This window comes from Rhipicephalus sanguineus, chromosome 3 (assembly GCF_013339695.2).
Source record: "Rhipicephalus sanguineus isolate Rsan-2018 chromosome 3, BIME_Rsan_1.4, whole genome shotgun sequence".
NCBI lineage: Eukaryota > Metazoa > Arthropoda > Arachnida > Ixodida > Ixodidae > Rhipicephalus > Rhipicephalus sanguineus.
Window position 1 is genome coordinate 7,508,093 of NC_051178.1, and position 25,819 is coordinate 7,533,911.

The 25,819-nt window shown below is 49.9% G+C and overlaps 1 protein-coding gene across 1 annotated transcript in view; it reads left to right on the forward strand.

Annotated features, from left to right (window-relative positions):
* LOC119386432 (proteasome adapter and scaffold protein ECM29) overlaps positions 1 to 25,819 on the forward strand; it is an 814,720-nt gene that overhangs the window by 109,901 nt on the left and 679,000 nt on the right. Inside the window, exon 6 of the mRNA XM_037653733.2 lies at positions 13,014 to 13,086. Coding sequence (XP_037509661.1) covers positions 13,014 to 13,086 — 73 coding nt within the window. The remainder of the gene's footprint in view (positions 1 to 13,013; positions 13,087 to 25,819) is intronic.

Here is a 25,819-nt window from a genome sequence, read left to right on the forward strand (position 1 = left end):
AATCAGTTCACCGCTACTATGGCCTGCTTGCACTCACATAGATCGATGCAAAGTCAGATTGAATTGTCCTCTTCTGGACAACGGGTTGGTGTAACTCAGCATGTGAAGAACTGTGTCCTGTGTACCAGTTTGTATTTGTTTCTAAAGAGGGCTATCTTGCCATACGGATTTGCATTTTGACAACAGAGGATGTTTTCCACCACAAGAGTTCAAAGAAAAAGAAAAAAAAAAGAAATGTTGCTATTTACCTTGAGGGCATATACCGTCCAGCGTAAACATGCAGGAAAGCACACATCAAAGTCTTGGCGCGTCCTTTTGGACGATTTACTCGTCTTACATATAGAGTATGCTCCGTATGTTCCATGAACTGGCGTTTATGTTTTTTTTTTCTTTCTTTTCAGTGCTTCATGATGATATGTGCCATCATTTATTTCCATTGTATAATGATACAGTTCTAGGATGTGTCATTTGCATAACTATTTTCTTTGAAACGTTAGGTGTCATAATCTTGTTATTGCATCACACACAGGACTAGTGCAAAGGAACAACTGTTGCAGCTCGACACTTGCAACGCGCTGCTTAACACTTTCCTTGCTGAAGATATCGTAACTACCGCGAAGCTAGAAACATGAAAAAGGGCCGGAGGAAAGAGACAGAAGAGCGCCAAACTACCAACTGTTTATTGCCAGTGCAGGCTGAAAAACAGGTGAACTTCCACACATGCGCAGTGGCATGGAAAACTTACCCCAAACATGACATCACGTGAGCAGTTCATTAAAGAAGGACAACTCAGATTGAAAGAGAACAATGGATGTGTCACTGACACAAGTGGACCCGTTACTTCTAATATGGTATGCCTCTAGTAATTCTCTTGCTGTTTGATCTCTGCTTTTGCCGATAATCCTAGCTTGCACAAAACGTGGCACACATGAGCATGACCTGACATGCGCGGGAAGGTGCGCACCATCACTCTTACCAATGCTGTTGGCATGCTTTCTGAGGCGGTCGTTGATACACCGTCCCTTTTGACCTATGTAAGTCTTGCCACAGCTCAGGGGAATTTCATATACAACACCTTCGGCACAACGCCTGAAAGGTTTCACGTGCCTCTTTTGACACCCTTGCTGCTTAGCACGAGAGATATGTTCGGGAAACTAAGGCACCAACTCGCCCAAAAGCAAGTTCTTTTCGAGTTAACACTTTCCTGTCTGCATGGAAATAGGCTAACTTTGGGTACTCTAGTAAACAATTTTTCTGCTGCCACAGAATATTATTGATACTATAATATATGGTACGAAATTGTAGAACAAGGAATGCACTTCCTAATTGTATTAAACTTAAGCAAATATTTCTAAAGAATTTTACGAAAAAATCTTTAAGAAGAAAATATTTTACAAAAACGAGAACACGCTGTAAAAACATCAATGCTGCTTTGCAACAATTCAACGCACAAAAAAAAAATTCGAAATATACATTTGAACAAAAAATTTCATATACAATATCCCTGCAAATATAAGTTTTCTAGCTGCAGTCGTTATTCAGATACAAAGGAAAACGTTAGCCTTAGTGGCTATCGTGCCACCACGCAATGCGGTGAATGTGATGCGGTGAAGCACGATTTGTGCAGTGTGTTTCGCAGAAAACATTCGTTTTCTGCGTTACCTTTTGCTCAAGAGTATGCATTCATGCATATTTATTAGTTGAGCTGCACATCTTGGTGATTATTTCTTAGGCAAAGAAGAGAATGAAGAAATCGACGGCTCCGAAGAAACGCCGCGCGGCACTACGGAGCCCAATGCCGAGGTCCTCTCCGGGTCGTTTTCTCGAGCTAAACTCCACTTGTTCAGCAGAAGCCGGCATGTGGTGCCGCCCAAACGATGTTGACACCCCGCGGATAGGAACTGTGACCTTTAGAACATGCCGGATATTTTTCGAGCGGAGCACGGCAGTTACGACTCGGCTCGTAGATAAAGACGAAAGTTACTGGCGGATACCTGTTGACGCTCCACGGCTGCTTGACGCACTTTCGCTGTCTATGCAGAAGGCCAATGAGTCAAAATCATATTGCCACGTGCATTTATTATCATATTTGCTGGGTTTTCGCCCACAAAGACTGTCAGCAACGCTTCGCGCAAACCGCGCCTTATTGTTCGAGAAGCTTCACGATTATTGTAGATCGTTTTGTTGAGATTGCGCGCAAGACGTGAACACTCGAGCTTATTCTAGAACTTGTGCGACAACCAGTGATAGCGCTGGAATATTCGACGACACATGTATAAATGCCGACTCGCTTCACTGCTTGTCAGTTTTATCGATGACCGACGCCCAGTTCGCCGATATCAGTGTATTGCGTGTATTGCTGTAGTTTGAGTTTTCTTTTCCCGGCCACAAGTTCGGCCAAATGAAGAGTTTCATCTGGAACACGCCGGCTGTTGTCTTCATTGACGTCACGACCACGTGACATCTGGTGGATGTGCGTCCTGGTCCATCTACCGAACGCCCTACCTCCAGCCGTGAGCCAAGCCCACACTGTCAAGGGGATATCGATACCAACGCTGACCAGCGAGCCAGCCGCAGGCAGGAAGGTCTATTGCCAGAGTACGGGCCTCTACCTGAAAAGACCCGACAAACCAAGACCCTGACCTCGACCACAGCGACGATGACAGCCCCTGTGTCGCTTGCACCAATTCTGCTCTGGCAACCTAGAGAGCCGCCAACCTTCCGCGGATCGTCGTTCGAAGACCCGGAAACCTGGCTTGAAACATACGACTGTGTTGCCGCCTTTAAGAACTGGAGTACCGAAGACAAGCTGTGTCACATCTACTTCTACCTGGAAGACGCGGCAAGAACCTGGTTTGAGAATCTGGAGTCCTCACTTCAGACCTGGGATCTTCTCCGCAGCGCATTCCTGCACCCGTTCACAAACGTCGTCCGCAGGGAAAGGGCCGCTTCCTTGCTGGAGAACCGGGTGCAGCTGCCAAACGAAAACGTCACCATCTTCACGGAAGAGAAGACTAGAGTTTTCCGTCAGGCCGACGCTGCGATGGCTGAACACAAAAAAGTTCGCCTGCTCATGCAGGTTGTAAAACAAGAACTTTTCGCGGGACTTGTCCGCAACCCGCCCACGACGGTCGCCGAATTCCTCACCGAGGCTACGACTGTTGAAAAGACACTGGACATGCGGACGAAATAGTACAACCGCTCGCCGCTGTCTGCAACCTATTCCGAAGTGCACTCACTAGCCACCGACGACTTGCGCAAAACCATCCGAGCGATCGTGCGGGAGGAGTTGCGCAAGCTGTTGCCTTCGCCGCAGCCTCAAGTGGATTCGATCGCAGACATTGTCCACGAGGAAATCCAACAGTCACTGTGTGTTCCTCAGCCGGCACCGCCGCAGCTTCAAGCAATGAGTTATGCTGCTGCAGCCCGACACAACGCCCCACCTTCTCGCCCGCGTCAAGACGCCGCGCCGCCCCAGCAGTTCCGCCGCCAGGCACCACCCCCGCCACCGCCGACGTCATACCGCCCGCCAACCAGCCAGCGATACACACCGAGGAAGACCGACGTTTGGTGCGCCCCTGACCATCGTCCACTCTGCTACCACTGCGGAGAAGCTGGCCACACCTACCGCCGTTGTCAGTATCGAGAGATGGGACTGCGCGGGTTCGCCATCGATGCGCCGCGTCACAGCTGGGTGAACGACCACGTGACATCGCCGACTATCTGGCAGGAGCGCAGTGGACCCCCCGAGGACCTTCCCGATCGCCATCGCCAGGCCGCTACGCCTCTCCCCAACGCCGACAATACACTGGCCCAACCCGGGGCCGGTCACTTAGCCCGCATCCGGAAAACTAAGGGCAGCAACCGATGGAGGCGCGGTTGCTGTACGACGAAATACCGAAGATCCTCCGCCGCCGCCGCCGACGCCGCGACGAAACCTTCAGGACACGACGAGAACCAGACAGAGCCCTGACGACGAAACATCGCGGACCGAAGTAGACCTGACTACGCAACGCGGAAGCAGCGGAACAAACCGACGTAGCCGTGACCCGACACCACGACCTAACTGCAACGCAAGACGAAGAACTAGCGACCTCGACCTTTTTATCGACGGCCACAGCGTCACAGCCCTCGTCGACACCGGAGCCGACTATTCTGTCATCAATGGACCGTTCGCCACGAGGCTGAAGAAAGTTACAGCTGGAGGTCACCTCGTAACGCCGGAGGGAATCTGCACAGCGAGACTCACCATTAACAACTGGATTTATCCCGAGAGCTTCATGGTGCTGCAGCGTTGCTAGAGAGATGTCATCCTTGGTATGAACTTCTTAGGCCTTCATATTGCAGTCATCGTCCTAAGGTCCAAGTCGATAACACTGTCCACGGAAAAGGCACTACCGCCGCACACTCTGCCAAGAAAGCACGCCTTGAATGTGCTGGAAGACCAGGTCACCATTCCGCCTCGCTCCAGCGTCATCATTTCCATCGGCACTCAGAAATCAGCAGACCTGGAAGGCATCGTTGAAGGCTACCAGCACCACTTGATTAACCGCAAAATTTGCATCGCAAGAGGAGTGGCCGAGCTGCGGGCAGGGAAAGCAACAGTTTTGCTCACGAATTTCAGCAACGAATACAAGCACGTGAGCAAAGGTACGACGGTCGCCTACATCGAAGAAATCGTAGAAGCCAACAATGCTTTCAGCCTCACCGATTCTCCCGAGCCTACTCCGACGAATAAAGCTCCGCAACGAGCTTTCGATGTCAATCCTAGCCTTCCAAAGCACAAACAACAACAGCTCTAAACCCTGCTCGTGCAATACAAGGACTGCTTTTCGTCGTCATCAAGAATTCGGCAGACCCCCGTGGCAAAACATTGCATCATAACAGAGGAAAGTGCCAGACCACCCCGTCGGATCCCGTACACAGTTTCAACGAGAGAACGCGAGGCCGTGAAGAAACAGGTCGACGAAATGCTACGCGACGACATAATACAGCCATCGAAGAGTCCGTGGGCATCCCCCGCGGTGCTAGTGAAGAAGAAGGATGCGACTCTACGTTTTTGCGTCGATTATCGTCGCCTGAACAAAGTCACGAAGAAGGACGTGTATCCCCTTCCCCGGATAGACCGACACCCTGGATCGATGACACAACACAAAGTACTTTTCATCGATGGACCTCAGGACCGGTTACTGGCAAATAGAAGTCGACGAGAGGGACCGAGAAAAGACTGCCTTATAACACCAGACGGCCTGTTCAAGGTCATGCCCTTTGGTCTTTGCTCGGCACCTACGACTTTTCAACGGGTTATGGATACAGTACTTAGAGCACTGCACGGGCCTGGGCCGGCTCGAAAGCCCGGGCCCGGCCCGGCCTGCGGGCCGGGCCGTCTGAAGCGTTTTCCAGCGGGCCCGGGCTGGGCTCGGGCTTGAAAGTGCGGGCCGGGCCCGGGCTTGAAGCCGCGGGCCTGAGCCGGGCCCGGGCTTGAGGCTGCGGGTCGGGCCGGACTCGGACCCGCTCATTAAAAGGCGTAAGTCGGGCCTTCGAGCACACGCGAATGTTATGCATTCCATGGTCTAAGGTATACTGTGCCAAGCTGAAGTGACACGTATATATATATATATATATATATATATATATATATATATATATATATATATATATATATACAGTGAAACAGACGCGCGTACGAAGCGATTTATTGACGTTTCGGCCGCGGGTCCGGCCTTCATCAGATGAAGTTCTGATGAAGGCCGGACCCGCGGCCGAAACGTCAATAAATCGCTTCGTACGCGAGTCTGTTTCACTGCGTATATTTACCCAGACCTAGAATCATCTTTTCTCGACACATATATATATATATATATATATATATATATATATATATATATATATATATATATATATATATATATATATATATATATATATATAAACAGCACTAACAATGGGCCAGATCACGGTTGTTCCCATGGGAGGCATAAAGATTTCGGTCTTTTATTCGAGGTTGACACACGATACATTTCATTTATATTCCTTGGTATTACGTGCCAAAACCACGATATGATTACGAGGCACGCCGTAGTGGCACCGGATCAATTTCGACCACCTCGAGTGCTCTAACGTGCACCTAAAGATAAGTATATACACGGGTGTTCTTGCATTTCGCCCCCACCAAATTGCGGCCGCCTTGGCCGCGGGAATAGACCAGATGGATGGATGCTATGAGCGTCCCCTTTAAAACGGGGCGGTGACATGTCTGCCACCAGGCTCGAAGGAAAAAAAAAAAAAAAGGCTTTCTTGTTTTATGTTGGCCTAATACCTTATCTACATTGATTAAATCTATGTTATTATACCAAAAAAAAATAAATTCACGGTCCATCTCTCTGCCTCTTAAGGCAGAATGACCTTATTTTTCCCCCATTATTTATTTTTGTTCTTTATCTCTACTTTTCTGCCACCAATACTCTAACCGTCTCTTACTTATTTCTATCGCGGACGTGTGCAGCTTTCCATTGTTGTCCCTAAAACCCAAGGCTTCATGTAGACTCGTGCCCAAATGTATACCTGGGTGAATACCGCCACATTCAATCAGTACATGTTCCATCGTTTCCTTAGTTCCCCGCAGCATGTATATTGTTCTTCTTCGTTACTGAATCTCGCTTTATAACTACGCGTTCTAAGGCAGCCCGACCTTGCTTCAAACAGTAAAGCGCTTCTCCTTGAATTATCATAAAACCGTTCCCTCCTTATTTCGTTTTTTCCCTTTCGGTAGTTACTCAGAGCCGGCTTCTTTTCCATCGCTGCCATCCAATAAGTCCTCGCCGCCTCTCTGACCTTCCGCTTAATGCTCCTTTTTGCCATATCGCCCGCACTGCTAGCCGTGTATTTACAGGTGAGCCTCCTAGTTCTCTTTCTCCACTGCGTGTCAACGCTTTTTCTATACAAATACCTGAAAACCTTCTCTGCCCATCTACTCTTCTTCATTTTCCTCAGCCTCTCTTCGAATCTCATTTTGCTCTGAGCTTCCCTCACTTCAAAGCCTGTCCATCCCATATCACCCTTTACAGCCTCATTTGTCGTCTTCCCGTGAGCGCCCAACACGAGGCGGCCCACCGTCCTTTCATTTACATCCATTCCTGATTGTACCTCTGACTTCATGCACACTACTGAGTTCCCAAATGTAAGCCCCGGGACCATCACACCCTTCCACAGCCCTCGAATCACCTCGTACCTATTGTATCCCCATAAAGCTCTGTGCTTCATAATTACAGCATTCCTCTTTCCCTTTGCTACCGATGCTTTCTCTTGTACCTCCATATATCTATCCCCTTCATTTACCCATACTCCGAGGTACTTGTACTCGCTTACCCTCGGTATTTTTTTTTTCGAAAAAGGGCGCCCCTAGCGCCGCGCACGCAAACTACAGTCTGCCACCATTGTGAGTTCACCGCAGCAGACGACGCAGGCTTCGGCCACGTGCCTGTGCGTGACATTTCAGCACCGCAGAATCGTGAACTGTCATCAACGTTTTTCGTAGAGACGGTGTGCTGCAATGGTGCAGACGTGCTGCGTTCCCATGTGCCACCATCGAGGATATCGCGACGAGAACAACGATAAGGTACGCGATAAAATTTGAACAAGTGCACGTGCTCTCTCTCCGTACGTGATGTCAAACGGACGTGCGGAAGGGCGCCGTTCTGTAAACGCGCCACAGAAACGGACGTGCTTATTTCACAGCGCCGTATGTAGCCTTGCTTTTACGAATGAATAGTCTTCTCCCGAGTGCCTGCATGTGCTGAATTGCAATAGATTGTTTGTGCCGAAATACTGCGAGGGTTCGTGAGGCCAGCCATAAAAATAAAAATGAAGTTGCGTACCGTTCATCTAGTAGCGACAGTACTCGCATATCGTAAGCCACATGTCAACATTTTTTTTTTAGTCCAGACAAACAGGGGCGTAGGTAGAAAATTGTTTCGGAGGGGGGGGGGGGTGGCACCACCTTGATCTGAAGTGGGGGCCGAGCAGAAAGATGTGGTCGAGTGTCATTTTGTGCTCTGTGTGCCAGCAAAGAAAAACTTTTGCGGGGGGGGGGGAGAGGGAGGCACGGGTCCGGTGTGCCCACCCCCGCCCCGGCTACGCCACAACATACAAATATACCCAACTCGCGGTGTCCGGAAAATAGTTGCGTGGTGTGGCTTGCGGCAGACATGATTTTCGCCGGTTGCGGTCGTATAGTTCCGCGACAGTGACGTCCCTCCTTTCCTTCGGTGAGAAGTTTGTAGCTTTCGGTGAAAAGTTTGCAGCTTCGGCGAGCCTTTTTTCTCCCGGTTCGGGCGCGTACGCGAGTTGGCTGTGGTCACGGTCCCGCAACCGCGGCAGTCGAGCCAAACTGCTCGACCAACCCGTTGAAGGGTACAAAATGTTGCTCATTGTGCAGCGAAAGCACCTCAGAAATACCAACGGAGAGTACTAAGAGCTCGTTCAAGCACGTAAATGGCGAGATTTCAGTGGATGACACGGAGAACGAGCCGCCAACACAAACATCACAGCACCCACGCATTTGACTGCTCGCTTTCCATGCCCTCACGATGGCGCTGGCTATCCCACGCTCCTTTGCGAAGTGAAACTGACGAAAAGCCCACCGTCAGGTGGCGTATTTATGAAAAGGGTCTATCGCACCCGCGTCCTAGCACTTAACAGCGAAACAGCTTAACCGCTGAGCTACCACCGTGGGCAAAGCAACATTTCGATGCATGTACACACCAGATTTTTCGTGCGATCGCCCGCTACAAAGCGCACGGCATCATTAATAATCATCATCAACAACTAATATCCTCTAGCGGGCTCAGGTCGGGCCTGGTCATGAACAAGCGCGCCCTGGATTAGTTTAGTAATGAACGCCCGGGCCCGGGCTTGGAACGACGGGCTCGGGCTGGGTACGGTCAAGTACGCCCGAGCCGGGCTCGGGCTGGGTTCGGTCATGTATGCCCGGGCCCGGGCCGGGCCCGCGCTTGGAACCACGGGGCCGGGCTGGGCTTCATAAAGCGGGCCCGGGCCGTAAAATCCGGCCCATGCAGTGCTCTAACAGTACTGGCCGGCTTGAAGCCGCAGACGTGCCTCGTGTACTTGGACGACGTCGTTGTGTTTTGTTCAAACTTCGACGAACACCTTCGGCGTCTTGAAGCTGTACTTCAAGCAATCAAGGTCTCTGGACTCACCTTGAAGCCTGAAAAGTGCCGCTTCGCATACGAGGAGCTCTTGTTCTTGGGTCACGTAGGATGGTGTTCGCCCGGACCCGCGGAAAACAGCTGCCATCGCTGCCTTCCCGCCGCCCACGGACAAGAAGGCCGTACGCCGTTTGCTCGGCTTGTGCGCCTATTACAGACGTTTTGTCAAGGAATTTTCACGGATCCCTGAGCCACTGACGCAACTCAAGAAGACTGACGTGGAATTCAAGTGGGGAACGGCGCAAGTCGAGGCATTTCAAGAACTGAAACGACGTCTGCAGACGCCTCCGATACTCGCGCATTTCGATGAATACGCCGATACGGAAATCCACACCGATGCAAGCAGCATGGGACTCGGCGCTGTTTTTGTGCAGAGGACTGACGGACTGGAAAGGGTTATCAGCTATGCTAGCCGGTCGCTATCTAAGGCAGAAGCCAACTATTCCACAACAGAAAAGGAGTGCCTTGCCATCATCTGGGCTACATCAAAGTTTCGCCCCTATCTTTACGGCAGACCTTTCAAAGTTGTGAGCGACCACCACGCCTTGTGTTGGCTGGCTAACTTGAAGGACCCTTCAGGTCGCCTGGCACGGTGGAGCCTAAGACTTAGAGAATTCGACATAACCGTCGTTTACAAGTCCGGAAGAAAACACTCCGACACTGACTGCCTGTATCGTGCCCCTGTCGACCCACCGCCGCAGGACGACCAGGAGGATGACTGTTTCTTGGCAACCATAAGTGCCGACGACTTCGCTGAACGACAGCGAGCGGACCCAGAACTCAGGGGCCTTGTGGATTACATCGAGGGCAGGACCGCCGTTGTTGAAATTATTCAAATGAGGACTGGCATCGTTTTTCTTGCGAAATGGTATTCTCCTGAAGAAGAACTTCTCGCCACTTCGAGCCAACTACCGTCTTCTGGTGCCCTCAGCATTACGACCAGAAGTCCTCCAGGCCTTACACGACGATCCGACGGCTGGACACCTTGGTGTTTCCCGCACGCTCGCAAGAATACAGGAAAGGTACTATTGGCTGCGCCTTGCCGCCGACGTCGCTCGCTACGTAAGGACATGCCGAGACTGTCAGCGATGCAAGACACCGCCGACAAGCAGGCTTTCTTCAGCCAATCGAACCTCCTCGCCGATCATTCCAGCTAATCGGGATGGACCTACTGGGGCCGTTCCCAATGTCGACTTCTGGAAATAAATGGATCGTCATAGCTACTGGCTACCTTACGCGCTACGCCGAAACAAAGGCTCTGCCCAAAGGCAGCGCCGCCGAGGTAGCCAAGTTTTTCGTTGAGGACATCGTCCTTCGTCATGGCGCCCCAGAGGTACTTATCACTGATAGAGGTACGGCCTTTACTGCTGACCTAACTCAGGCGATCCTGAGGTACAGCCAGACAAGCCACCGCCGGACCACCGCGTACCACCCACAGACCAACGGCCTGACCGAGTGTCTAAATAAGACCATCGCCGACATGCTGGCCATGTACGTCGATGCAAACAGAAGACGTGGAACGCCATCCTTCCGTACGTGACCTTCGCGTACAACACGGCCGTGCAAGAAACGACGCGGATGACGCCATACAAGTTGGTCTACGGACGGAGCCCGGCAACGACGCTCGACACCATGTTACTATACGTGACCGACGAAGAAAACATCGACGTGACCACCTACCTACAGCGCGCCGAAGAAGCACGACAGCTCTCCCGCCTACAGATCAAGAACCAGCAGTCGACTGACAGCTGCCGCTACAACCTTTGACGACGCCACATGGAATACCAACATGGTGACCGTGTATGGGTATGGACCCCAATACGCCAACGGGGACTTAGTGAGAAGCTTCTTCGACGATACTTCGGACCGTACATGGTACTTCGACGCCTCAGCGCACTCGACTACGAGGTTGTTCTTGACGAACTTTCAGTGGCACCGTGCGCGACCTGAAGTCGTCCATGTCGTGCGCCTGGAGCCATATTACGCTCGTTAGTGAATCTTAGGACTGTACTTTTGCTTTATTATTGTACTTTCTTGCTCGTGCTTATTGTTTATTGTACTATCTTGCTTGTGCTTATTGTTTATTGTACTTTCTTGCTTGTGCTTATTGTTATGTTGCATGCATTGCCCCCCCCCCCTCCCCCGTGTTCTGTTTTAAGCATTGGGACGATGTTTTTTGAGAGGGGGGCATTGCCACGTGCATTTCTGATCACTTTTGCTGTATTCGGTTCTCGCCCACAAAGGCTGTAAGCAACGCTCAGCGCAAACTGCGCCTCATTGTTCGAGAAGCTTCACGATTATTGTAGATCGTTTTGTTAAGATTGCGCGCAAGACGTGAACACTCGAGTTTGTTCTAGAACTTGCGCGACAAGCAGCAATAACGCTCGAATATTCAACGGCACATGTATAAATGCCGACGCGCTTCACCGCTTGTCAGTTTTATCGACGACCGACGCCCAGTTCGCCGATATCAGTGTACAGGGTGTATTGCTGTAGTTTGAGTTTTCTTTTCCCGGCCAAAAGTCGGCCAAATAAAGAGTTTCATCTGGAACACGCCGGCTGTTGTCTTCGTTGATGTCACGATCACGTGACAATATTCTGAGTCTGCGCTGCTGCCATAATAAAAAAAGTCTGACTTAGACTGTCCGGAATCCGCCGAAATTCGCCGTTTCCGAGAGGCAGGTGCACCCGATGTCGACGCCATGTTTGAAGCTACGAGCGCTTGGTCTTCTCAACTTGAGTGGCACTTAAAGCTCCCTCTGCAGCGGAAAAAATAAACAAACAAGGAAAGCCAGGACAATAGCTCCTGTTTTATACGATGGATGACGTTAGCTGTCCGTAAGCGCTCTTAGCACGGCAAAATTTGAAGTTTAAAACCATCGTTAGCGAGCTATTGATGTGTATAGGCATGGACAGGAAAGTGTTAAACACAAAGACGGACGCTCGAAAAGAACGCACAGGTATACTCAGGACGAGTGTGAACTAGCAACTGTCGCAGTTGTTACTTCTTTGTGTTTGAGCAGCTCGCTGCAAGTGTCGACTGTGTGCAACGCAACGCTCTTTCCCCAACCCAGCCCAACGTCCCATTCGCTTCCAGCTTTTGCATGCCGCTTGGAGTCCTTGAAAGACCCGTGAGCGGTCCTGGAAATTCCTTGAATATCCTTGAATTTTTGCTTTGGAATCCTGTACAAACCCTGGCTGTGGTTATTATGCTGTGCACAATCATCATTTCTGGTTGTTGCCTCATGTGATTGCAATGGCAGTGATGCTGGCCAGGCAGATTCTTTAGACGAATTTTCTCAAAAAAAGCAAACTTTAGAATTGGTGAAATGCTGCAATAATTCATTACAAGCTACTGTGTTAGAATATTTTGAGACCGGGCAAAAAGAGACAGTTGTCATGGGGGGTCACGTGTATTTGATGTATCCAGCCCTGGTCCCCAAGGGCTGTGTAGTCTCATCCTGCTGCTGTAGAAATACAGTCGCTATTCGGGTCGAGCACACGCATCACGTGCACAGCACAGCACACGCACATGCAACAAGACTGAATTATCCAGGGGTGGCTACTTGTAATTTTGAAATAATGATAGTTTGGTCCCATAAAGTATGTGTGCTGTGCCAGCTGTGGTTGAGATTGAATCAAATGAATGAACCTGCATCAAATTATTTCAAGTCTGCTCTATTACTTAATTTAGTGAGGAGTGCAAAGAATGCTGTCTGCGTTTTCCATGTATACATTTCAGCATAATTTTTTCATGAGAGAATGATGTCTTTCTTTTTCACGCAGTGCCATTGACTGGAACGATGAAACCTTCATAAAGGGCCTTTATAACCTTTACCTTGGAAGCTGTGTTCCAGCTGTAAGTAGCATGCATGCCTTTGCTGATTGAGCTGTGGCTGCATGGTTGGGTTGTTCTCTGATGTTGCTTGCTGGCTGAGCTGGTTCGCAATAGTGTATCTAGGAAACGAGCAACAAAAAATGAAGGTACATGAGAGCATTCTGGCGTGGTGTCTTGTGTGGAGCATACACTTGCAGTGTTGGGCACTTTCTTTTGAGCTTTCATTGGTCGACCCAAATGTGATTATAACCGTTGGAAGGCTAAACAAGATGGTGCTCTTTGGTTCTCTCCACTCGTTCTATTTTCATGCAACGAGGGTCTCAACTCTGCTGGCTCATGAAGATTTTTTTCACCAGGCTGTTGCATTGTGTAGACTATGAAGAGTTAAGCGCACAAAGTGTTGGGCAAAGAGATAACACCTTATTGGCCGAACTTGTGCCCCCCAAAATAAATGGAACTCAAAGTACGAGGGTACTGGGGAGCGCATTTCTTGGTTGTCGAAGTATCATTTGCGAGTCGAACGCATCTGCACTTTATACGTACATCCTTGCACATTGTAACATAACCTCACGCACTCTCCTAAGTTATCGAATGTTCACAGCTGTTCATGTCGTGCATTTGAGCAGGTTGGGCTGATGCATGAAGGGGCTGACAATGCCAAGCGATGCCTCTGAAATTCAAATATATGTGGGAGTAGAAAAGTTTGTTTTGGCATTTGCCTTCTCCAGAGGTGGACACAATACGTGATGCCTGCAGTGGAGAATGCTCAGTGCAGCACCAGTGATATGCTTCAAGGTTCTTGCACTGTTGCCTATTTACTGTTCAGTGGCCAATGATGGCAGCCTAGTTATATTGCCTGCTGAAGTAGCAGAACTTTTCTGCAGTGCTTTAGCGGAAGAGGTCTCTGATGACATTGAGTAAAGTGCAATAAATATCAGTTTTGCATTCCTAAGGAGAGCATTAGTTTGAACTTTCACTGTTTGAACTTGCAATTCATAAAAATAGTGCCTGTGAAATATAGTGTTGTGCAATAGGAAATCATAGGTGTCACTTTAGCAAATGTGATTGTGGCAGAGTGGGTCAATGAGCAAACGGATCTTGTCCAACTTCTGGTTGACATTGAGTGCCATGCAAGTTGTTGGGAGCTGGAGTGATGCTGGAGTGTTTACCAAGGCACAGTTGGTGGCAAGATCAAACGGCAAAATTTGCTGGTGTAAAATGGAATCAGCTTGCACCACACATGGTGAATTGGAGACTTCAGATCAGTTCTACAGAGGGTTCCTGCAGTGGGAATAAGGTAGGCTTATGACTGCAACATGTGGAAATGCAGGGATGCAACAGCTGCGCCAATTGCACCAATTTGATACAATTCCTTATTTTTGCGCCAAGCTGAGCCAAAACTGAGAAATTTTTTTAAATTGCGCTACGCTGCGCCAAAATGCCCGACCACTTTCAAAATTATCTCAGTTGCGCAAATTTTAGCGAGAAAGGGTGGCCGCATTGGTCATCTGCAGTGTGGGCATCATCTTCCAGTACAGACGTGCAGACGCTAACCCTAAACCCCCTGCGAAAGAAAAGAAAAAAGTCATAGTTTCATCGCAAGGACAAAGGAATGAATGCGATAGCAACAAATTGTAATTTCATACGAAGTGAGGCTGGCAGCAAACTCTTTTGTATCCGATCTCGCGTAACTCTACAAAACGTTCGTGTAAATAAATACGGTTCCAGGGAAAGGTGCTCTTTCTGCACGGTGTCTTCGCATTGAGAGCGCAGCACGTAGCAGGATTACGAGCCGCCCGCTAATGGCTGCCGAGATAGAAGTTCAATGCTGCTGCTTGAGCGACAGCAACCCCCCCCCCCCCCTTTCGCGTCTTTTCATGCTCGTTCAAGACGGCCGGGGCGTTTCCTCTCTGCTTCGATGGCAGGCCTCCTGAGCGGAGTGGTGTTATCGCATGCACCCTCCGAGCGACGGAGATGGGCTGGCTCGTTTGACCTCTGCTTCCTGCGTTCGTCACCCGCACTCGCGCGCTTTAACCTCCGGTAGAACATGCGCAGGGAGATGTTATCAATTTGAACTTTATACGGGACATGACGGCAAAAACCATTCGAGAGTGTCCGTATAATTGCTATTGCAATAAAAAAGGACAGTGGTTCTCAAATTTCCTGATGCTTGTTTTATTGCGTGCAGAGGGCTTTTTAAGCCACTTTTGCCGCAGTACACTGGTGTCCTGTGGAAAAGCGTGGTGAGATTTCGAAGGGGCTATTGGTACTAGCTGTCAGGGACACAGCACATTTTGTTCCTTAATTACTCATTTGTGCACGCGTCGTGTAATTACGAGTACTAGTATGATCGCTGTCGTTCAAAAAGTTATTGGCAATCATTTGGAGCTGCTGTCTATGCCGTTTCTGCGGCCTTGAGAAACAGACAAAAACGTAAGCCAGTTTTCTTTTTTCGCCACCCCACTTGCTCCTGCTTTACGAATCTCCCGAATTTCGAGGTTGCCAGGTTTGCATGTCCACATTAGCATTTCCAGTGCCTGTCAAATTATTTGACAGGTCCTGCAAATACTAATGTGGGCTTAGTCATTGTTGGCACTTTTATTGAACTAGCAGTGTTCCACATGCACTGAGCAGGAGTTAGCTGATGTTGAATAGTTTGTACGTATTTTTGTTTTCTTTTCTAAAAGTAAGCCTTCTTTGTTATACTGCTCCAAATTTGAAATTTCGTGCTAAAATATTCTGTTTTCATAACCTGCTCCAAATTTGCATTTTTGTGCTGCAAAAGCAACATTTTACTGCTCCAAAAATATCTCCAAATCCTATTTCGACTTTTGCATCCCTGGGAAATGAATGTAGAAGCATGCGTCATCGGGTTTTCATCATGCTGGCTGAGTTAAATGTGGCATATGCATAGGTGTGTCTTGTGTGCCAACATCTTCAAGGCTGCAAGTGCCTACCTAAGCTTTGAATGTGTGCTGTGCATGCTTCTTGGCATACTCTTCGTCATTACTGCTCTCCTGCTACCACAGAAGGCGAAGGAAAGACAAGGGTGGATACAGTGAAACCTCGTTAATACGTACCTGCCGGGAACGCGGCATAACTACGCACTAAACGGTAGTACGCATTAAACACCAAGTACAAATTTGCATCTCCTAGCGTACGCCATCGCCCAAATAAATAGAGTGCCACAGCAAATATTGCCTAAAGTACCCACCGCAAAGCTTTTTCTTTCTTTTTGCCAAAGTGGAGAAAACATCCTGGCACACTCGCACGACCGCCCGATAACGCGTAGTGGCGACGCCGAAGAGCATTTCGAAACTATTGCAGGGTCCCTGATACGTGGTCAACGCAGTGACCAACATAGCGACAGAAGGGACAGTGTGATTTCCGCGGTATGGGAGACCAGCGCTGGATAGGTGGCGCGCCAAAAAAGGGCGCCTGGCGGGGAGTCGCGACATAACTCAGCCGCTCGCACGGCCTCCGCGCCGCCGGCTAATCTCGGAGGCCATGCCGCTCGCACTCAGTCGACCGGCCGCACAGCCCGCACTGTACCGCGGTGAGCACACGCGCGTGTGCCGTTCCCGTGCTTCATTTTGGCGCAAACAGCTCGGGCAGCCACTGCGCCAGTTATACTGCTTTATGGTTTAGAAAAAAATAACTTTGTCTGTAGGCTACTTTCTCAGGAAAGCACTGGAAAACGGAGAGACGCCCTGCAAAGCAGACTGCTTCTGTGCATACGGCGTCGAAGAGACAGTGCTGTGCCGTGGTCGTCAACATTTTCTGGTTGCGTCCTGGGATTTGTGTCAAGCTAGTGCAGGCTCACAAGCCTCCACTGATAAGTACGAGCTGCGGCTATACCAGCTGCCCACTACCACAGTAAAAAAAAAGTAAGAGGGGGTAGGTGCGTCAACGTTTTTCTGCCGTGGTATGTATGCCCAGCCCGTCGTGTGTATGCACGCGGACGTTGATCAAGCAAACTACCGTGCTAGCATAGCATGTATGGTGTCGCGCTGTTATGCTCGAGGGCGCGGACAGATTCCCGGCCACGGTGGCCGCATTTTGGTGGGGTTGAAATACAAAGAACACCCGCGTACTGAGATTTATGTGCACATTAAAGAACCCTAAGCGGTCAAAATTAATCCCGATTCCCACACTACGGCGTGCCTCATAATCATACCTTGTTTGGCACGTAAAACGCCAGCAATTGTCCATGTTGATCAAACACGTTTATTCTAAGCAGACACAGGCAAGCGAAAAAACTAACACAGGCGAATTAAACAGCGAGTAAAAATCCAAGACATTTGACCCTTTTCTAGCGAGGCATAAGTTGCGATGCCGCTTCGCCGCGGCAGCCAATGCACAAAGGAGCCTTACCGCGTCGGCTGACTCCAGAAAGCTAAGCTTCGAGTAGTCCGCTGCTTTGTTCGTGACAACTCCGTCTGTAGCACAAGTGAAGTTCAGCGCAGGCATCCATCGCGTGCGTATTTCTCATAACAGTTCAGCGGCTTCGGCGAACGTGCCCCCGAACGCATCTCGTAGACAGACAGCTTTCCTTCTGCGTAACTGTTTGCAAATAAGTAAACTACCTGCTTATCGTATCATATTCACTGCACGCGGTGGCATCAGAAGGAGCTTGGTGGTGGTCAGATGAAAAGATTGTTACATATGCCGCATGCTGCATAATATGTAAGTTTTATTTACCACAAAACACCGATTAAATTCTGCTCGTTGGCCCCGGTTTCCACTGCTGGCCCTCACTACCGAATAAATCTAGCAGACACGCGCAATTCGGTTTAGAAACCAGCCCGACGCCACTAGACAGGAGAGCAAGAGCAGAACATACTGTGCTCGCCTGACTGCCGGGATGCAACGCCGCATCCGTTCCTATTCATATGTTTTAGAAGGAAAATCATAGAAGGATACATCCTCCCTCATTTCTACTTATTGTGGCACTTGAATGCGCAACAGTACCGCCAGCGTCCTTTAGTTTTGTTTCGGCGATACGCGCCTGCATCGCCTCAACCAGTCGCCACCCTCGTCCGCGGGAGCGGCTGGAGTATGCGCGCTTTGGCCGCCAGGGCGGCACTGCCCACACCGCGGAAACTCCAGCGCTGGTTCCCTATATGTGTGTGCGTCTAACCGCGATCTGCCACTAAACGAAAACTGACACAGTTCCAGTGAAACGCGGTACGGCCGCGTGGAGCCGGGAGCCGATCGTCTCCCGGCTAGTTGCGTGCAGCGCGTCGCCTACTTGGCTCACGCCGTCACTACCAGGCCGCTTGTTGTGCCGCACGCGCGCATTTATCGTGGGACTGTTGTTCGTACCCACTTCGCTCCAGATCGTGCACAGATGCGGCGAGTAGCTTGTTCGGTTAACGCAGCGATGACGAGCTTCATGCAAGCGATGCGCACTCCGCGATGCTCTAGCGGTCCTGGAAGCGGACGGAGGCGCGTTGTGTGGTCGCCTAATAAAAGCTTGCAGTATAGTTACAACCGCGCTACGCTTGCAGTATCGTACATGTGCGTTTAGTGTGATAGCGTCAATCCAGCGAGGTTTCTCGGCGCCCGCGACCCGCAACGCTAACTACGCAACAGCGATCTGCTTTCGCTTCTATAAAGCGGTGCGCACCTTATGACGGCTTAGTAGCGTTTGCTGTCGGGCTAGTTGGTACATGGCTGAAATTCTTCGACCCTAACCGAGCATTTGTGCCATTAATTCAACTTCAGCCTTGAAGACGGCCGCGCACGACGAAGCGGCAGCGATCGGTGGCCCAGCGCGTTCAGGTTGTCGCCTGATGTGTCTTTTCGCGCCCACATCCAAGTACCATGACAGACCAACAAGCCCGCATCGCTACCCTCGCCTAATAAAAGCGTGCAGTAGGCTTAAAAAGTAGCGCTGCGCCACACGCGTGCCCGAGCAGATAGCTGAAGATACTTATTGTGATAAGGTTGTCGGCGATAAGTCATGTCGGCGCGTTCGTCGGTGGCCGCCACCTCGCCTTCGTTCTTTCCCGATGCTTACCAGCAAAGGCGTCGCCGCAATCGCGCGGAAGTCGGAATGGGGGATCGACTGATCTGCGCACTTCTCAAAAAGGCGGAAGACCTTTGGCGGCACATTCTGGCGTCAGGAAGTTGAGCAGCACAGTAAAATTTTATGGCACAAAAAGTTACCGCGGTACGCAGGGTACGCACTAACCGGTAGGCATAGGGCGAACCACTACGGCTTAAGCGGTCAGCGAATGCATTGGGCTCTATGGGACTCGGTCGGGGATTCGTCGCAGCTATGTTTTAACCGTTAGTATGTTTAAAGCGGGTACGTATTAATGAAGTTTGACTGTATTGAGATAAGCTGGCGTGCCCACTTGAGAGAGTAAAGCAGAAATGCATCAATAAAGAAAAGAAAACAACAGGGCAGGGGGGCAGGCACACACCTTGTGTTTTTTGTTTTTTTGCATTCCGCTAAGTCATAGATGTTGCGATTGAGCAGCAGCTAAAAATGATAATTTCGCAGTGGTCAGAACAGTTCGAAATTCTTAGAAATATGTCTCCCTGGTTTTTATTCAGGGTGCACAAAGGTCCTTGAAATCCTTGATAAGCCTTGAAATTGAAAATTTCGTTTTGAAGGCCTTGAAAGACCTGGAATTTCGTTCCGGTCCTTGAAAACCCTTGAATATGGGGGATTTTCTCAAGGTCGGATTGCATGACTTGCAATTCACGGCAGTTGAGCGTGGTGCCGGGCAAACTTCATTGCTTATCACGTTCCGCGGCACCGCGATTGCGAAGTCGAAGTCAGACACAGTCAAACTGCCTGTGTTAGATTGGCGAGATCGAGGCATATGCACACCCACAGCGCCATTTTTTTTATCTGGCTTGCTTTGGCTTCGGTTGGCCAGAAGCCATAAGCTGATGGCCACAGTGAGGCTACAGCATCTTGAGCTCTCCGAAAAAAAAAAGTTGCACGAATGCGCTTATTGCAGTAGACTTTACTAGTGTTTGAAATGTTTTCTTTTGCTTTCGATTTTAGTGGTATCCCTCAGCAACCCGCTAAAAAAAATACAGCACACTCTCACTAGCCTCAGCCACCTCAGCAGTATATGTTGGCCACCTTGTGCGCTGTGTAGCTTGTCAGTGCTTGCTCGTGCGGGAGAGTATTTCTGCAGCGTGTTGAAGAAGTCGCGTGGTACACGTCGCTGTACCTGGCTGTGGTCATTCTGTGCATGCGCAGAAGTTGTCGTGGTTGCCTAGGCGACGGAGATGCGCAAACCACGCAGCGGCTGTGGCATGTGGCTGGCTCCTTATGTCTGTGGCAGTGTACGAAGACGAAAGCGCGATGAAGGCAGGAGACACTAGAGTGGACGCATGTCAGAACTATCTTCTGCGAAGCTAGCGTGCGGTATCGTGTTCTGCGGTGTTCATTTGCGGACGGACTGCATTTTGAGTCAGGTCAGCACCTGGCGCTGGTCAGGTACAGTACGTTTTATTTATTTGCTGACGTGAATATTCCTCGTGACGCTGCATTCTTTGTGATGTCATACAAGAATTAAGGGCAAGTACTGCAACTAGACAGTGTCAGTGTGGGTCTTGTTCTAAGTAGTACTGTTTTATAAAGATCGACCCACGCACTTTTGTGTAAAGCATATAAGGGCTTCTTTTGCAAAATAAAGGTTCTGATGACGTATCGTCGCTTGATCTGTGTGGCCGCTAATGCAGATGGTTGCGCAGTCTCAACTGCAGGACCCGCATTGCAGAAATGATTGCGGGAAATAGGTGCGCCGCCCCACGCTACGCACTTTACCTCACGCCCCTGAGCTGCATGCTTTAGTAGCTTCATTTTGTTTCAGATATGTAATGCATTGTGCTGTAATGACAAAACTTGCAAGTTTGCACCTTAACAATCACAAGATTTATCTCGTGTAGAAAATTCACTGTACGGTTAGTCGTTTTGGCTTCCACCAACTCCTGGTCCAGTGGGTATCCTGCGCATCAGCACAGGGCTGTTTAAACACTCTACAAAGCAGTGAGCGGGCCTGAATACTTTCGTTGCCCATGTTTTGCTGCTGCCTCGACATACTACATATACAAGCTACAGCGTTTTTCCTGCAAATCATTTGCGTTTAGCTGCTACATCTGAGCACATTTTTATCCTCAAACAACAAATAAACATATAAATACCAATGTTGTATTGTTATTAAATGCGAAGCATTTCTTAGCGAACCTTTGGCACTTTGAGCGTTTCTATCTACGTACCTACGTGGTATCTACGTACCACACAACGCCGGGTAATTAATGAGCAAGTGGACGATATGCTTCGACGCGATGTAATTCGGCCCTCCGACAGCCCATGGGCGTCTCCTGTTGTTCTCGTTGCGAAGAAGGACGGTTCTGTGCGGTTCTGTGTGGACTACCGATGGCTCAACAAGATCACCCACAAGGATGTTTATCCATTGCCGCGAATCGACGACGCGATTGATAGCCTCCAAGGAGCAGAATTCTTTTCATCTCTCCATTTGCGCTCGGGGTACTGGCAAGTACCCATGGCTGATGACGCTTGACCGAAGACAGCCTCTGTCACGCCCGACGGCTTGTACGAGTTCAATGTCGTGCCGTTCGGTCTGTGTAATGCGCCCGTGACCTTCGAGCGCATGATGGACACCGTTCTGTGCAACTTGAAATGGCGCACGTGCCTGTGTTACCTGGACGACGTCGTCGTCTTCGCTCCGGACTTCTCCACGCATCTCCAACGTCTGCGGCATGTTTTGACACGGCTGAGTAACGCCGGCCTCCAACTGAATCTGAAGAAGTGCCGATTTGCGGCACGGCAGCTTACAATCCTCGGCTACGTCGTGTCCAAGGACGGAATCCTTCCCGATCCGGCCAAGCTTCGGGCCGTGGCCGAATTTCCCAAACCTACGTCCGTCAAAGAACTGTGCAGTTTCGTCGGACTGTGTTCATACTTTCGACGCTTCATACGAAACTTTGCCACCATCATATCGCCGCTGACGAAGCTCCTTGGAAGTAACGGACCCCTAAATTCGTGGTCGTCCGAGCGTGGTGATGCGTTCGCAAAGCTCTGTCGTTTGTTGACGTCTCCTCTCATACTACGCCACTACGATCCTATGGCCCCAACGGGGGTACACACGGACGCCAGCGGTGTAGGCCTCGGCGCTGTCCTTGCGCAGCGCAAACCAGGGTTCCCCGAATATGTCGTGGCATACGCAAGCCGTACGCTTACTCGAGCCGAGACCAATTACACCTCACGGAAAAAGAGTGCCTGGCTATCATCTGGGCCCTTACAAAGTTCCGACCTTATTTGTATGGTCGCCCATTGATGTCGTCACCGACCATCATGCACTATGCTGGCTGTTGTCATTGAAGGATCCCTCAGGCCGTCTCGCATGCTGGGCACTTTGCCTGCAAGACTACGACATCCGCATGCTGTATCGCAGCGTACGCCAGCATGCTGACGCCGACGCCCTCTAGCGCTCCCCCTTGCCTGACGACAATGCCCCCTGCTCAGTATCTTACATTGCTGTTTCCTCCATTGACGTTCACACCATCGCTACCGAACAGCGCAACGATAAATGGATCGCCTCGCTGATCCACCTGCTCACTGATCCGTCGGCAACACCATCTACTCGTGCGTTGCGTCGTCAAGCCCACCATTTTGCCATTTGTGACGACCTACTGCACTGACGCAATTATAACGCCGACGGCCGCCAGTGGCTACTAGTGATACCCCGCAGTCTGCGTTCTGAAATATGCGAGGCCTTCCACTCTGATCCGCAATGCACGCACTCTGGGGTATCCAAAACTTACCACCGCATCCGACAACGATACTTCTGGCGAGGGATGTACCGTTACGTGCAGAAGTTTGTTCGCTGCTGCCTCGATTGCCAACGCTGAAAACTTTCAAGGCACGTGTTGCCAGCCGGTCTACAACCATTACCTTGCCCTAACCGTCCGTTTGGGTGCGTGGGCATCGTTTTGTATGGACCACTTCCTCTGACGTCGGCTGGCAACCGCTGGGCCATCTTCGCTGTTGACCATATTACGCGATACACCGAAACCGCCGCCCTCCCAGCGGCTACAGCGCGTAATGTTGCCTCCTTCCTGCTACACCGATTCGTGCTGTGTCACGGTCCACCCCAGGAGCTTCTCAGCGATCGAGGCTGTGTCTTCCTTTCCAAAGTCATCGAAGCCATTCTCAAAGAGTGCCATGCTGTTCACCGCAAAATGCTGCTTATCACCCGCAGATGAATGGCCTAACCGAACGCTTTAACCGCACGCTCGGCGACATGCTCTCAATGTACATCGCCGCCGATCACACAAATTGAGATGCCAGTCTGCTCGTCGTCACCTACGCCTATAACACCGCCCCTCAGAGTACTACTGGTTTTTCACCCTTCTTACTGTACGGAAGGCACCCGTCGCACACCATCGCCACGATACTTCCATACAAGCCGGATCCATCGATGTGTGTGCCTATTTCTGACACAGCCAGGCTTGCTGAAGAATGTTGTGAGCTTGCCAAGACCTTTACAACGCATGAACAAGAGCGGCAGAAGAGCATTCGTGATGGCACCACCACTTCTACGCCCACGTTCCTCCCTGGAGCGCTCGTATGGCTCTCCGTCCCTACCACTGCAAGTGGGCTCTCGTCAAAACTGCTGCCGAAATACGAAGGCCCCTACCGTGTCGTCGAGCGCACATCCCGTCAGCTACCTGATCGAACCCATCGAACCATCTTCAGACATGCGCCGTCGAGGGTGCGACATTGTCAACGTGGAGCGCTTCAAGGCCTACTATGACCCGCTCATAATGACCAGCTGTTAGGTCGCCGGGCGGCTCCCTTTTCATACCCGGGGTAATTGTAGAGAAGCCTTGGAACATAGTAATGGGTTGCCCTCTCCAGCGCCTTCTAGTGTGTCGTCCTCTTTGGTTTCGTGTGAAAGGACGGCGCTCGCGCAGAGAGTTTGTGCCTTGCCGTGACTGTCGCCATTACAGAGTGTCGTTGAGTGCCGTCTATTAAACGCCTTAACACTACCAATAAAAAAAGAGGCAGGGCATAGTCAGTTGTTTTGTATGTTGCATCTAAGCATACCACAGTCTCACCATATTCGTGCATGATGTTCTTCATAAAATCTGTTTGAACGCAGAGAAGCAATGTTGTTTTGCACTCGTTTGCCACTGTCTCCAAAATATGACTGTCAAGCTCTCTGTTTTCTTGCTCATTATCTTTTGATAAATTTGGACACTGTTCCTGATGGGCACGAAAGAAGATACTTGTTGTTGGCATTTTCTTCCTTAACTGTTCCACATAATTAGCAACATTTTCTTGGTCCAGAGTACTGACCCGATCCTTACGAAGTGCACTTTGAATGTGATTTGCCAAGTCTCTTTTGGTAGGGTAAAATTCTCTGCATGTGATTGTTGGGCTCTGTATGTTTGCTAATAAGACTTCTTTAACATAAAAATTTAGGCAACTTTCCATAGTTTTCACTGATGTGACTCCTTGCTGCACCAACTTGATTACCTTCTTTGATAAGTCTGCACTGACAGGCTGTGCATAGTTTACACAACATGCATTGACATGATGGTTGCAGTGGCTGTCTTTATCACTCATGCTTACATAAAACCGCCTCATCTGTAAAACAGGTTTTACATCTGTCTCCTCTTGGAGTGCCAATGGAGTGTCTCCTCTTGGAGTACCAATTAATGTAAGGCCCATGGACAGTTGATTCTGTCCATGGGCCTTACATATGGCGGCCACATGATGCAAATTAACAAATAAGGAGAAGAAACAAGATCAATCTGTGCCAAGTGGCCATAATCTAAGCCATCTTTAAAGAATATAGACCTTATGCAAAATTGCTGCCATCTGTTGGCAGTTCGACGAAGCTACCGATTCGGCGCCATGTTGGAGGCTTGTGTCCGCATCGTATTGCTGTCGCTGCGATAACTTTCACGCTAGGTTATAAATTTTGTCTCTGTTTTCAGTGTAGCGAATAAAGCGTTGTTAGCAATCTGAATACAGTGAAATCTCGGTATAACGAACTTCAGGGGACCGCGGAAAAATGTTCGTTATTCTGAAAGGTCGTTATAGTGAAAGCCCAAAAATTTACCATAACAATAGAATTTCAGTAACGCAAACGTCCTACCTTTGCAACGGTACGTCCTTGAACTCGTTTCTCACAACAATGCACACGTGAACGTCAGACAAGGCACGTTTATTTGAAATAGTCCGTGATCGTTTTTTTGACGGGTGCAGCACAAGCTCTGCGTCACGAACGATTCTAGACCGTCCGCATTTTTATCCGCCGCTTCGGTCGCTGTTCCGCTTTTTTCTATGAATATGCGGAGTTTCCTCAAGTAGTCCAACGCATCTGTGGCCGACACGGACTCGTCGCGATCTTTGGGTGCTACCGTGACATCGTCGTCCATGTCATCGCTGCAATCCTTTAGGGCCCAACTGCATGCACGCGAGTTTTGAGCGACGGCCGACAGGATTTGCTGTCGCGGAGGGTCATCCATCGCCGTCGCTTGTCGCAGGGGTGCAATCGCGAAACGATGCTATTTCCGATTCCACACGGCTGGCTGATCGCGCTGATAACGCGGACGGACCGTCGTTCTGACCACTGGCCAAGCGCGAAAAGCACGAAAGGCATTGGAATCTGAAATAGAATCGTTCCGCGATAGCATCCCAGGTTTCTGGAAAGCCAGAAAACATCGCTTGTCGCCCGGAAGTGAGCATGAC